The 12714-nt window shown below is 43.0% G+C and overlaps 1 protein-coding gene across 1 annotated transcript in view; it reads right to left on the bottom strand.

Moving 5' to 3' along the window:
* Positions 1-7454: 7454 nt before the first annotated feature.
* The window catches only part of kirrel1b (kirre like nephrin family adhesion molecule 1b), a 33719-nt gene continuing 28459 nt past the window's right edge, over positions 7455-12714 (bottom strand). Inside the window, exons 13-16 of the mRNA XM_061084530.1 lie at positions 12304-12431; positions 11638-11748; positions 9521-10210; positions 7455-8034 (exon numbers count right to left, since the gene is read on the bottom strand). Coding sequence (XP_060940513.1) covers positions 7939-8034; positions 9521-10210; positions 11638-11748; positions 12304-12431 — 1025 coding nt within the window. The 3' untranslated portion in view covers positions 7455-7938. The remainder of the gene's footprint in view (positions 8035-9520; positions 10211-11637; positions 11749-12303; positions 12432-12714) is intronic.

Genomic DNA, 12714 nt, shown 5'->3' with positions numbered 1-12714 from the left:
CTGTGAGTCGACCCTCGAAGGATAAGCAGTTTGAATCCAAACCTCATGTTTCACAAGATGTTTTCAGTGACACAATTACAGCGAAACTCACCTGCATCCAGAGGATTAAGAGAAATATCACATGTGTTCCATCAGTTGTCGGGGGGCAGTGTGATTTATGAGGCTTTCTGGTTTCATGCAGAAATTAATTGGACTTGTTTATGAGCTGAGGCATTTCAAAGTTTGAGTTTGACCTTTTTTTCTAGTGCCCCAGTGATGTTTCATCGAAATCAGTCCAGCGACTTTACAGAGCTTTTACTTTGAGGCCTTTAACATCATCTACTGTTTTATTCCAGCAGATTGTTTGAGGCGGAGGATTTAAAAGCTCTGTTGGCTTCACTGTTGTTTATCCAATGAACTCAACGACAAGAAGATCGCTAATTACATTATTAATGCAGGTGATAGCATAACCAGGTATATAAAAGTTTAATAAGGTCATTGGAGTGAAATGAAATTGCCTGAGTTTTATCTCATTGCTCTTTGCGGGCACCGTGCACCTTCTCGCTCTCACGTTAATAATTCAGAGGAAGGTGAGAAAACTGAGGATTTACTGCTTAATGAGTGAAAACACGACATGACAGAGAACGACTGCAGAGTGAGAATCACATCAGGCCCGGATTACCCACAAAATCAAATTATCACAAAGCAAACTGAGGGTCAGGGACGGGTTTGGGCCCAGAACTCTACGATAGATATGAGAAAAAGCATAATTGTTGAATTTCTTTTGCCTCACTGTTTGAAAATTGTCAGAAGATTTTGAATAAAGAGTAGACGTGTCTCTAACGTCAATTAAACATTGAATCTACCTGTGTGTGAAATGTGCTTTTTAAATAGAACTGCCTCACCTATATCATCACATAGTCCCATTTGATATATGACGTGTATACATAGAAGCTTAATGATTTGATCACATGTTGCAGGTTGATGTAAATCTATTGATTCTTATGTTTAATTGAGGATTTTGAACCTTTACTGTTTAATTTTGTTTTGGAGTCTTGTATATTTTGTTAGTGTCTGGGTTTCTTTAATTTTCTCATGGATTCTCTCATGAATATTTTCCTTTTTTTTTTTTTTTTTTTTAAAAGTCATATTGCGCTTAGCATTGTTATATATATATATATTTTTTTTTAACAATCTGTTTATTGAATTTTTACATATTTAACAAACAAACAATACTGTTCCATCAATAACAATTACAAATGTAATTCCAACATACAGCAGAACAGATACAAACCCCCCACCCCCCTCCCTCCAGCACCCAGCCCCAACAGATGAGCACATATTGTTGAAAAATCAAGAATTGAAAAGAATAGATGACATAAATCTTAATAATAATAATTACAATAACAATATAACAGTAATACTAAAAATAAATGAATGAATAAATAAATAGATACATATGATCAATACTAAAAAAATAAAAATAAATGAAATAAATTAGGAGAGAAAAAAAAAAAATTATAATAAAAGAAATAAAAGAAAAGAAACACAAGTTCAGCAAGGCAGTACTTAGCTCACAGTGATCCGACAGCTTGTGCTATTGACATAAGACAGAAAGGGATTCCAGGACTTCTCAAAAGAAACAGCCTTACCAATCAAAGTCAGTCTAATTTTTTCTAGTTTAAGAAAATAGAGCACCTCCTTGAATATTTTCCTTTTGAGGTGAAATTTAAATCTATTAAATATGAAACTGGTCAGGATACAAGAAATAAAAGATATTGATTGAACCTGGTGGAAGGACGTGATTTGAGTCTGGATTGAACCCATTCAATTTTGGTGTGGATCCGGTTTAATCACTTAATTCAACATCGGGAGACAGGAGGTTTTTCCACCTTTTCTTTGACTTCTCAGAGAATAAATGATGGATCATATTTTCAAAACAACCTCATCACATTAAAGGAGCCCTGATATCTGTGAATGTGTGGAATTTGCTGCAGCCTGATTGAATGTAAGGGAAACCATTAGGCCTGTGGTTTGCTCTCTGCTGATACTGGTTTGTAATCTTCTCGTGTCCACAGTGTCTGTCTCCTCTCGTCCGTCCCTGACCCGACACACAACGTCAGTGCAGTCACACCAAGGACATCCATTATGAGTCACATTATCCTCTGCTTCTGTAATAAATAATTGCCTTCGCCCTAATTTACTCCCACTCATCACTCAGTACGACCACCACTACTACCACCACCATCACAACCACCACCACTAGATGGCAGCAGTGTCAAGCTGGAAAAAACCCCATAAAACCCAACAACCAGCCTGACAACTTCTCTGCCTCAGCAGCCAGTGACATCATCTGCAGAGGGACAGAGGGTGTGCGAAGGACAAATGTCTTGAAATGGATTACATCATTCTCCACTAATATGATAATATATCTGGGGCCGATGAGTGCAGTGCCCGAGCATGAGAGGGCCTGTGATCCATGTGACGGCCACTTCAGCTGGGAAAGAGGGGGGGGGGGGGATAAGATGGAAGTGGTGGAGGTGGGAGAGGAGGAGGAGGAGGAGGAGGAGGGGGGGTTCCACTGGAGCACTGAAGGTTATTCCAGACATTATTCCTCCATGAGAGCAGCAGGAGACGATAATCACTGTGGAGACGATTGGCTCCAACGCTCGCTGTCTTCTGTCCTTGTCTTTCTTCATCCTTTCTTCATCCTCGGCCATTGATGTTAAGTCTTTCTGGCCTTTATTAAAAAAAGAAAGTGCTGTACCCTCCATCCCTTTCTCCCTGTCATTCAGGAGAGGAGGACCGAGGAGGGACATGAGACAAAGGAGTGGAGAGACAAAGGCTCAGGGGAGAGTTGCGAGCGTCATGGAGAAGAAGAGGAGAGAAGGAGGAAGAGGAGAAATGAGAGAGATGAGGAGAAGAGTTGAAGAGCTGCTGCATAAACTGGAACAAGGACAGGGGAGAAAAGAGAGATTGGAGGGAAGCGACAGGAGAGAATAGGAGAGAGAAAGAGGAGAGACATAGTAGTAGGAGACATGACAGGAGGAGCAAGAAAGAAAGGATATGAGAAAAGAGGTGCAGAGGAGAGAAGGAGGGCAAGAGAGGAAGATGTAAGAGGAGAAATGGGAAGAGATAAAGTGAATGAAAAGAGAATTGGGGAGAGGACAAGACTATAACTTACTTTAATCTTTATGAGGTGAAGAGGACGTTAAAGGAGGAGTCAGGAGGGAGAAGAAGGAGAGGCAGAGAGAAATGAGGAGAGAAGAGGTGAACAAGTGAAAAGAGAAGGAGAGTATGGGAGGTGAGAAGAGGGGATGAAAGAATGCAAATAGAAGATAAAGCAAAAGGAAGAGGAAAGAAGAAGATGGAGGGATGAGAGGAGGCAAAAGAGGAGAACATATATAAATAGAAGCATGGAAGGGATGAAAGAAAGAAAGGGGGAGATCGGAGAGGTGAGGATAAATAGACACAGGGTGACATAAAAGAGGGATGGAGACGAGGGGAAGAGGTGAGGGAGGTGTAGTGATGATGGAGGAAAAGGGAAAGAAAGAGAAGAGGAAAGAGAGGAGGAGAAGGACAAAGAGATGTAGAAGAAGATGTTTCAAAATAAGAGGATAGGATGGAGAGAAGGGAAAACCGAAAACACGGAGGGGGGGGAGTATAGGAGAAAGTGACAGGAAGAGTTAGGAAATGTGAGAGGAAAAGATGAGAGAGGAGAGGAGGAAAACGTTGAGATGTATGAACGAATGAAAGGGATGACGGAGGGAGGCGCGTGAGAGAGGAGAGGACGTCAGAGAGAACGGGGGGGACTGATGAAAGGATTTGAGGAAAGAGCAAAAAGGGAAAGAAGACGAGCAGGGAACTAAGAACAAGGGACAGAAAAGATGAAAAGAGAGAAGATGAAGAACAAGTTGTCACTGAAAGAGAGAGACTGAGCGAGAGAGAGGAGGTAAAATAATGAATGAGAGGAAAGTGTGAACGGTTTTAAACAAGAGAAAGAGGAGGGGAGGATGAAGTGAGAGAGAAAAGAACGACTGAGGAGATGAAGCTAGGAAAGAGGAAAGAAGAAACTGCAGAGAAGTGTGAAGGAAGTGTAAACAAAATGGAAGAAGTTCAATAGAGGAAAGGATGGAAAAAGATGACGAAGATGAGAGAAAATGAGATGACATACTCTGACCTTGTGTGTTTCTGTATGTGTGTGTGTGTGTGTGTGTGTGTGTGTGTGTGTGTGTGTGTGTGTGTGTGTGTGTGTGTGTGTGTGTGTGTGTGTGTGTGTGTGTGTGTGTGTGTGTGTGTCTGACACACACTTACTCACCTCAGGCTGCTCGACATGAGTTAGTCACAACAACTGTTCAGGTACATCCATTCACAGTTTGACCTGAATCAGTGACAACGTGTGAGAAACACAAACTGAAAGTAAAGTCTCATCCTCAATCACCATCTATAAAAAATATATTACAAATAATAAAGACAAAGAAAACAAATATAAATACCACTGAGCTGTTTTTATGAAAGCCATGTCTTCTTTTATTTTCTGTAATACGGTGGAAAAATAATTACATACAATTTGAAGAAAAAAACAACAACAGAAAAACATGAAAATAAAACAAAAACAACAAAAAAAAAATCAATAATATTGTTTGTTTTTCATTTTTTTTCCATGAACAAACAAGTCGTCAAACTAAATATGATAATAATACACACGTGAACAATATATAGGGATATAAACAAAAACAAAAAAGAGCCGGAGCACGGAGAAAAAGCCCAAAACGCTTATTGGAACACACACAACCGTCTCGCTCTCGCTGTCACGCACACGTCCACTACACACGTGTGTCCAGTGCAACACGAGTCCTCCTCGCCGTCCGATCTTTGTCTCGACGCCGAGCACAACGAGGATCAGATCCTGTTCGCTGCAGCTGCTCCAGCGAGCGGGACGTGTCTCGGCAGCTGGACGAGGGACGAGCGGACCACTTCAGCTCCTTCCTCCTGTCCTAAGGCCACAAGATGTCTCCTTCACTCTGATCAGCTGCTGTCCACCAAGGGTTTGACCGATGCCTTAACCGCTGAGAGGAATGTTTGGTACGTTTTGGGGGGGGGTTCAGTGAAAGATGTTGAAATGCTTTTAAAGCGTCACTTAAAAGATGTATAGAGCTCGACTGAGTTATGGATTTGGCCATAAAGATTTGCCAATTTCAGCCTTTCAGAGAGATTATCAGTTTCCAGTGTCATCTTTGTCCGATTCTTTTCCCAATTCAAGCTCAATACGTTTGGTTGTATTCCTCAGTTTCACGTCATTATCCAGGAGATTTTAAATCTGATTTGATTGTGAATAACATTTTGACGATTGTCCTCTTAAATGAACGTCGAAATCTAATGTCGGTATATTTCAGAACACTTCTCAGTCCCTGTGGTCCGGAGGAACCTCCATCATACCAGCAGGCGGCCGAGCGACTGGTGGATCTGTTTGAATTCTGGAAACATCAGTCAAACCCCAGTTTCTACAGACCAGTGATCCCAACGTATCAGAACTGGTATGAAAACACACTGGGGTTACATGCTGCCAACACATGTACAACAACACACATGCATGTTCACTGATGGATGCATACACAGCATGTGCATGGGAGGAAACACAAAACTAGACGCACACACACACATCCACACACACACACTCAATAAACACATATGGCTGCTGCATTTGTTTGTTTGCTCAGTACATTTTCTTTTGCTTTGCACAGACTTTTGGCACCGAAAAACTCCAAAAGGTAAGATTTGACACCGATCCACGCGAGTCACTCTTGGCCGGGGACGGCACGGCTCGGCACAGCATGCATCAGAGCAGTTAGCTGTGGGTCTGGCCTGGTTCTAGCCTGGGTTGGCCTAGTTGAGACAGGATTTGAGCTATTTGTTGTGGCCTGGTTGGCCGTTGAGTCATTCCGGCCACAGATGCACATGTCCACTCTCTCCGATGCTTCCAAGATAAAATAAAATACTGCGAATAAAAGTTTCTTTCCCCGATGATGAAACACCACAAGGTAATACCGATAAAATAAGTTTTCAAATACAGATTTCCATAAGAAGAGAGGAGATCGTGAAGTTATGAACACGAAGGATGGATGTTATGAGTTAGTGAAGCTACACAACATACACACACGTACACAAGCTGGATTGCTCTTAGAGGGAATTTGGAAGAAAGCAGCGAGAGACGGTTTTGCTGTGATTCCTTTCAGAGGTTCAAACTCTAAATTTGGAAGCAGGTAGGTGGCGATTAACGTGACGCGGGAGAGAGCAGAGAGCAAAGAGAGGGGGCATGTGAGGAAGAGGAGGAGACAACACCTCTACATTCCCTTCCTAACCATCATCCTTTCATCGCAGGACCAAATCCAAACATCCATTTAGCACTTTTGGCATCGGAGGTGTATTTAATAGATTCATATCCGCACAGTCAACAGACCACGAATAGTTGAAAGGTAACGATGAGGAACCTTGATGACCCTGTCGTGGGTCTGCCGGCCGCGGTGGATCCTCGGTGTCAAACTCTCTCCCCACAAGGTCATGACGACATTGTGAGTCGGATGCAAAAGAGGCGCCGCTACAACTCTGTAAAAAGGTTGTAAAGAGGTAATAGTATGCAGTACCAAGGCTGTGATAACCATATAAATTTAAAAGGGTGCTCCATCTGCCATTCTTCTCTCCATAACTGCAGTAGTGGTTTTATATCGTGACCTTGAAGCTACAAGGTTGTATCTGATATTCTAATCAGAGATGATTTCCTTTCTCAGAGTGTTTATTCAAAATAGGGGCAATAAATATGAATTTTACTGCCCTTTTGCAGAGAATTACCATAATATACTGTATCGCTGAAGGTTTGATAGGGTGGCTTATAAGTATTAAGACTCAATGATTAGGTGATGGAGGTGCTGAGATTCCTGGCTTCACCTTTGTGGCCTCTGATCTTTTGCAAAGCGCCATCCATCATTTTTAAATGCTGAATAACCTGGTGCTGATACTAAGTGTTGAATTCCCTATTTCAATTTGTCCGTGGGATAAAGCAGATGTCCCTCAGGAGAAGGTAGAGACGAAATGATGAAGGAATTTCCATGTGGTCACCAGTAGAAGAACAAAAGAGTGAAAGATGTAGAATTTAATCTCAGTTACAGAGCTGAACCACTGCAGCTTGGGGTGACACCTGTTTACCTCTGATCTTAATTTAATACCAGTTTCTCTCTTGAAAGGATGTTTTCAGAGCAGAATTCTCATTGCAAGTCAAATATTAAGCAAGTAAGAAGAAGTCGAATAATCTCCTGTAGAGGTGAAATACATTTTTTTTTCATGAATCAGGCCAAAAGTGATTTTCTTGTGCACTGTTGTGACAAGAAAATTGTTAAAAAAGTTATAACACACCGCTGTTTTAAAAGTAAGGCTTCGTTTTCAGCAATTCTTAATTAATATAACATTTTATATCAGCCGCAAAATCCTCTTTCAGCTGATAATCAAACTTTGCAGTTGTACTCGCTACGCAGATAATAATCCACATTGTTCAGCCTTTAAAAAGCCTTTTGTAAACTGCTCAGAGTTTTAATTCATTAATGGAAAAGCCAGCAAAGCAACGCGACTTCTTTTGTCCTTCTTGTGCGTTTGGAGACAAAGCAGACGAACGTGACATTTGGGTAACGGTGCCGCGGAGATTTACGTCGAATGCTGGATTTGTTTAATCGCTGTATCATTTGACGTTAGAGCAAAAAAAAGATATATATTTAAACACAGATCATCAAGAGCTGTGTGGTTAGAAGCTGCAGTCACACACATACACACACACAACAAGGCGGACACAACGAAATGGATAAAAAGCTCAAACGTACAATACCAAAGTTTCCGTTGCAGTGAGGGAACCAGCGTACTTACAGATAAATGTACAAAGTACCATCGGAGCTCCAGGACGTCTCTGTACCTTCAGTTTGATATGTTAAAGTACACGTGAACCTTCTCATCGCTTACAAAGTTTGCAGCACAGCTCAAAGTGAGCAGCAGCTTGTTCTCCATCCATCGCTTTGAATGTCGTCGACGTTTACAAAAAGGCAGTCCAGTCACAAGACCGGAAATCGAAGGAAGAGCTTCACACCAAACAGAGAAATCCGCCCAAGAGATTTCACCATTTTGGAATGAATCTCTTAATTTTTCATTTCTAATTTAAATCTACAACATCCTCTTGAAAAATACCATCCATCTCTTTTTAAAGAAACTCAAAACGTTTCCAGGAACGATCACGTTGCCACGTTACAAAGCGAGTGTCACCCAATAACTCGGAACCTTTGGTCCACAACTCCTTATAAAAATACTATAAAATGTAATGCCGTTTCTTTCCACACGCGTTTCTGGTATAAATATGGAAAAAAAATCTATTCTACTGTGCAAGTGAGAGAAACAAATACTTTTTTTTGACACTTGAGGACAGGGGAGGTATCTTTTCTGTACAAAATGCAGAGATTCATCGAATGCTAAAAAAAAAAAAAAAGCACTCCCGCCACACTTCGCTTCACAAATACAGTTTACGGCATCGACCTCGAGTGAAATGTGAAGTAGAGAAATGCATCATGATGATAAAAGTGAGCGATGAGGAGGAGAAGGAGTTTACAGAGACGCTTGCTACCTCTCCTCTCCGATGTGGCGTCTACAAAACCTCGTCGTTCCGGAGCATCTCGTCACACGTACACTTTACAAAAAGAGGAGACACACCTCGATAAAAGTCTGTGTGTGTGTTGGCACGTAAGCATTGGCACTCTGGTCGCTCACTGCGCCGCCTTAGGAAGCTTCGTCCCACTCAGATCAAGGTAGAGCTCGTACAAAAATGGCCACTGGGTAGGTTGTAGTGAGGAGAGAGGAACACAAAGTGCCAGATGTGGTTATAGTCCAAGCTGCCCGGTTGCTGCATGTATAGAAACAAATGAGTCTTTAAAGATCTGTAGGTGTGTGTGTGTGTGTTTTTGCAAAAGTCAGAATATGCAAAACGTGTGGATTACAGGGAGGTTTGCTGCATCCCACTGTTTAAGGTTTTGTACAAGGTGACGACTTCTGAATGTGAAGTTGCACTTATTTACAGAGACAGGTGGGGGGGGTGGGGGGGGTGATGCAGGGAAACGGTCGAAGAGGAAAAAAACGAGGATCGCAGGAAGAGATGTTTCTTTTTTTTACGCTGCTCCTCTTTTTTGTTCGGTCCTCAAAGTGCTCGCTCCTCTCTTCTTCTCTCTTTGCTCATGATTGTGTCTGTTGCCCGAGTCGAAGCATGCAACAGAAGTGTGTGTCTGTCGCTTTGCGTGGGTTGTATTGCTGCTACCTATTGTGTATGATGCGATGCTGCTGTGCATGGTTGTGTTGTTTCAGGGTTTGTTGTTGAAAATTAACTTGACTTCCATGCACCAGATTCTTGATTGTTTTTTTGTTTTGTTTCAAAGTTTCTTTATGTGGTATAAGTGCTGCTGATGCAAAAAGCCAGTCAAAAGTGAGTGTGTGTGTGTGTGTGTGTGTGTTCTCACACATGAGTCTGCATCCGCTGTGTGTGTCTCTGGGAATAGTCAGAGGGCGGAGACGAGTATGAGAAGCGGGTGGAGCTTCCGTAATTCCCCAGCCCTGTTTCAGGACTTTGTTGTCCCGGTCCGGGTCCTGGCCCTGGTCTTTGTCCTGGATCTGGCCCTGGTCCTGGTCCTGGTCCTAGTCCTGGTCCTGGTCCAGGCCCTGGTCCTGGCCCTTGCCCCATCCCTTGTCCTGTTGCATACATCTCATAGGATGGCCCTTCCTCTATGGGCGGGGCAAAGCCCATGCGGTAGCTGGGATACTGGGAGGGGTACCCGTAGTTGTCATAGGCCAGCTGGGGGGTGCTCTCCAGCAGGCCGCAGTCTCCCGGGTAGTCTCCGGGCGACTGAAGAGTCGGGTTGGGCGGCGCTTGCTGGCTCGGCGGCGGCCTGGAGAAAGTGTTGAACTGGGCGTAGCTGGCGTGGGACATCCTGGAAGGCGGGCGGGGGTCATAGCAGCCTGTCCTCGAGCCCGGCACGCCGCTGGGGGGGACTGCACCGCCGGGGGTGGCCGAGGGTCCGCCGGGCGAGGCACCGGCCGGGCCGATGTTTGGGTTCGGGGGTCGGAACTCTCCCTGGTAGTGGATGGCCCGGGACTGGGGGCGCGCCTCGTCGTGGGTGGTGGCTCGGACGTTGTAGTAGCCGTTGGTTGGATCCTGCGATCACAGAGAAGAGAGTTACCGAGACACATCGAGTCTACATATGTTAGCTCGGATTCATGTGAGGTGTCCTTGTTCCTTAACATCTGTAACGGTTTCCATCGTAAAGAAACACTCGTGGAGCTGTTAGTTTGTTTCCCACAACAATCTATCGCAATCGGTGATGACGTTGCAGTCGGTGGTTCATGCTACGTCTAGAAGTTTAATAATATGTAAATGATGCAGTGTGGCGTACACGTATGAACACGAAACACAACGATACAACATCATTTGATCAGAATGTAGGAGATTTCCAGTGAGTCAATTTGTTTTATAACACGTTTACACCAAGAGTTTGTTTCCTTCTTTTAGTTTGTTTCAGTTAAAAAAGGTTTTGAGACTTTTAGGCGATTTTACAACATGAAAAGTGAAATAATAATTAAATAAATGAGGGATCGATCATGTGCTGACCTACAATAAATATGTTTTTATTAGGGCTAGGCAACGATTAAAAGTTTTAATCGCGATTAATCGCATGATTTCCCTGATTAATCACGATTAATCACATTTGTACACGCAAAATCCAATAATGAATTAAAAAGTAGTGTATAGCGCAATTTTATTTTCAATGTTCTGCCATATGAACGAAAGTGCCATAACATTTGTTGTGCAAACACTTTTAACATCAGCATTTAATACAGTAGCAGTTAAATAAAATATTCAGTGTAAATCTCAACTTAACAATGTTATCAAAGCAAATACAAAATTAAAGCTCAATGCCACTGCCAGGGCATTAATGTTATCCTCTTCGTTATGAAAAATGTATTCTCCTCCCTGCGTCTAACGTAGTCTGCCGAAGCCTCGCTCCGCTCGCTGTTTCGTTGAGTGATTTGCTGATATCAACTGTGTGTTTTGCATTCAGGTGATATTTTAGACTGGAAGTACTCCGGTGATAAGAAAATTCACCTTGGCAGTGGCTAGAAATTACTTTGGTTCTGTCGACTCCGCCGTTTGGAAGAACTTTAAAATGAAAATGGCCATGTAAAAGCTCCGTACCCTTATCCATGGTTGTTTATCCGCCAATTATTTTCTTCTTTCCATTTCTGCAGCAGTCAGCAACAGACTTTCACAAAATAAAAGCCTGACTTTCACAATAAAACAATAAATAATCAAACCTGAGTTAATGCGAGATAAAATAATTGTCTGAGTTAAATAAGTGATGAGTTAACTCGATTAAAAGGAGTTAACTTGGCCAGCCCTAGTTTTTATGAATGCAAAGCTTTTACCTCCAGTGCAAACACCAAACCTGAGGAAAAACTGCAACAGGTAATCAGGACAAATGATGGATATGACCACAAAGTTCATGACGTGATATATCTGTGCACCATGCGGGAAATAACCTCAAATAAAATATCCCATGTCAAAATGCTGAACCCTGCGCTCACCTTGAGCTCGTACTCCTCCCGCGTGTCGCTCTCGCTCCGCACTTCCTGCTTCAGGTCCATGTCGTCTTTGAACGGCTGAGTGGAGGGAGAGAGGGAAACAGAGGGCAGAAACTAAACCGTCAAACAACAAAAACACACACACGGAAAGAGGGAGGGTGAGAAAGGAAAGAGGAAGGAAGAGAGGGAGGGGAGAGGAAAAGAGAGTTTCAGGTTTTTTCATCCCAAGAGATTGGAAGAAGAGAAACGCTCAGAGGGCAGAAACAAAAGAAAAGGTTTTGGGCCGAGCTTGTAAAAAAGACGCCTGGTGGATGAGACTCTCGTGGATTCCATGAACGCTTCTCGAAAAGAAACACAACTTTAAAGCCTAAACATCAGTTTTTGACTGTTTCGTTGTATTTCCAAGATGTGTGTAGTTCCTCTTTCTTTTCCTTCACGTGCGTGTTTGTGCACTTTTTGTGTGTGTTTTTATGTTTATTTTTGACGTGTGAGAATCCGCTCACACACGTTTGTGCGTTTGCTTCGTGCACGAGTGTGTATGTGTGTGTAGCTGCCTCTCCTGCCATGTTGCCCTTTGTGTCAGTGTGGCTGCACATTTAAGGCCATTGACCCGTACGTCTCCTCTCTATGGCCCCCGGTGACTCAGATGGGGGGGGGGGATCTACTCACGGAGTACATGGCCTTGACCATCCGGGTTGCCGTGGAGACGTTGGCCGCCTCCTCCTCCAGGCTGTGGGTCTCTTTGTTGACTGTCTCCACCTTGATGTCTGGTTTACCCAGGGTGACACCCCGGCGACCTGGAACGCACACAAAAAAAACACAACCTCCAGTCATATTCTGGGTCAACGTCGAAAATAAATTATTGATGTATTCAACAGTCGGGTTAAAAAGGGAAAAGAGGAAAACCAGAAAAAACAGAGTAACAACCACTCGTTCTGTTTAATGCTGTTTTTGTCTGACTTGTCGGAGCCATTATTTGCCTTGTTTATCTTAATTTATCTCTGTTGTTAATGGAGCATTAAAACAATTTGGTATGCTGCAGCCACAGAAAGCAGAGGGAGGTGCTGGGTGGAATTTTAA

Source organism: Limanda limanda, chromosome 13 (assembly GCF_963576545.1).
Source record: "Limanda limanda chromosome 13, fLimLim1.1, whole genome shotgun sequence".
Lineage (NCBI taxonomy): Eukaryota > Metazoa > Chordata > Actinopteri > Pleuronectiformes > Pleuronectidae > Limanda > Limanda limanda.
The sequence above is the reverse complement of the archived record's forward strand: the minus strand, read 5'-3'. Positions and strand labels throughout refer to the sequence as shown.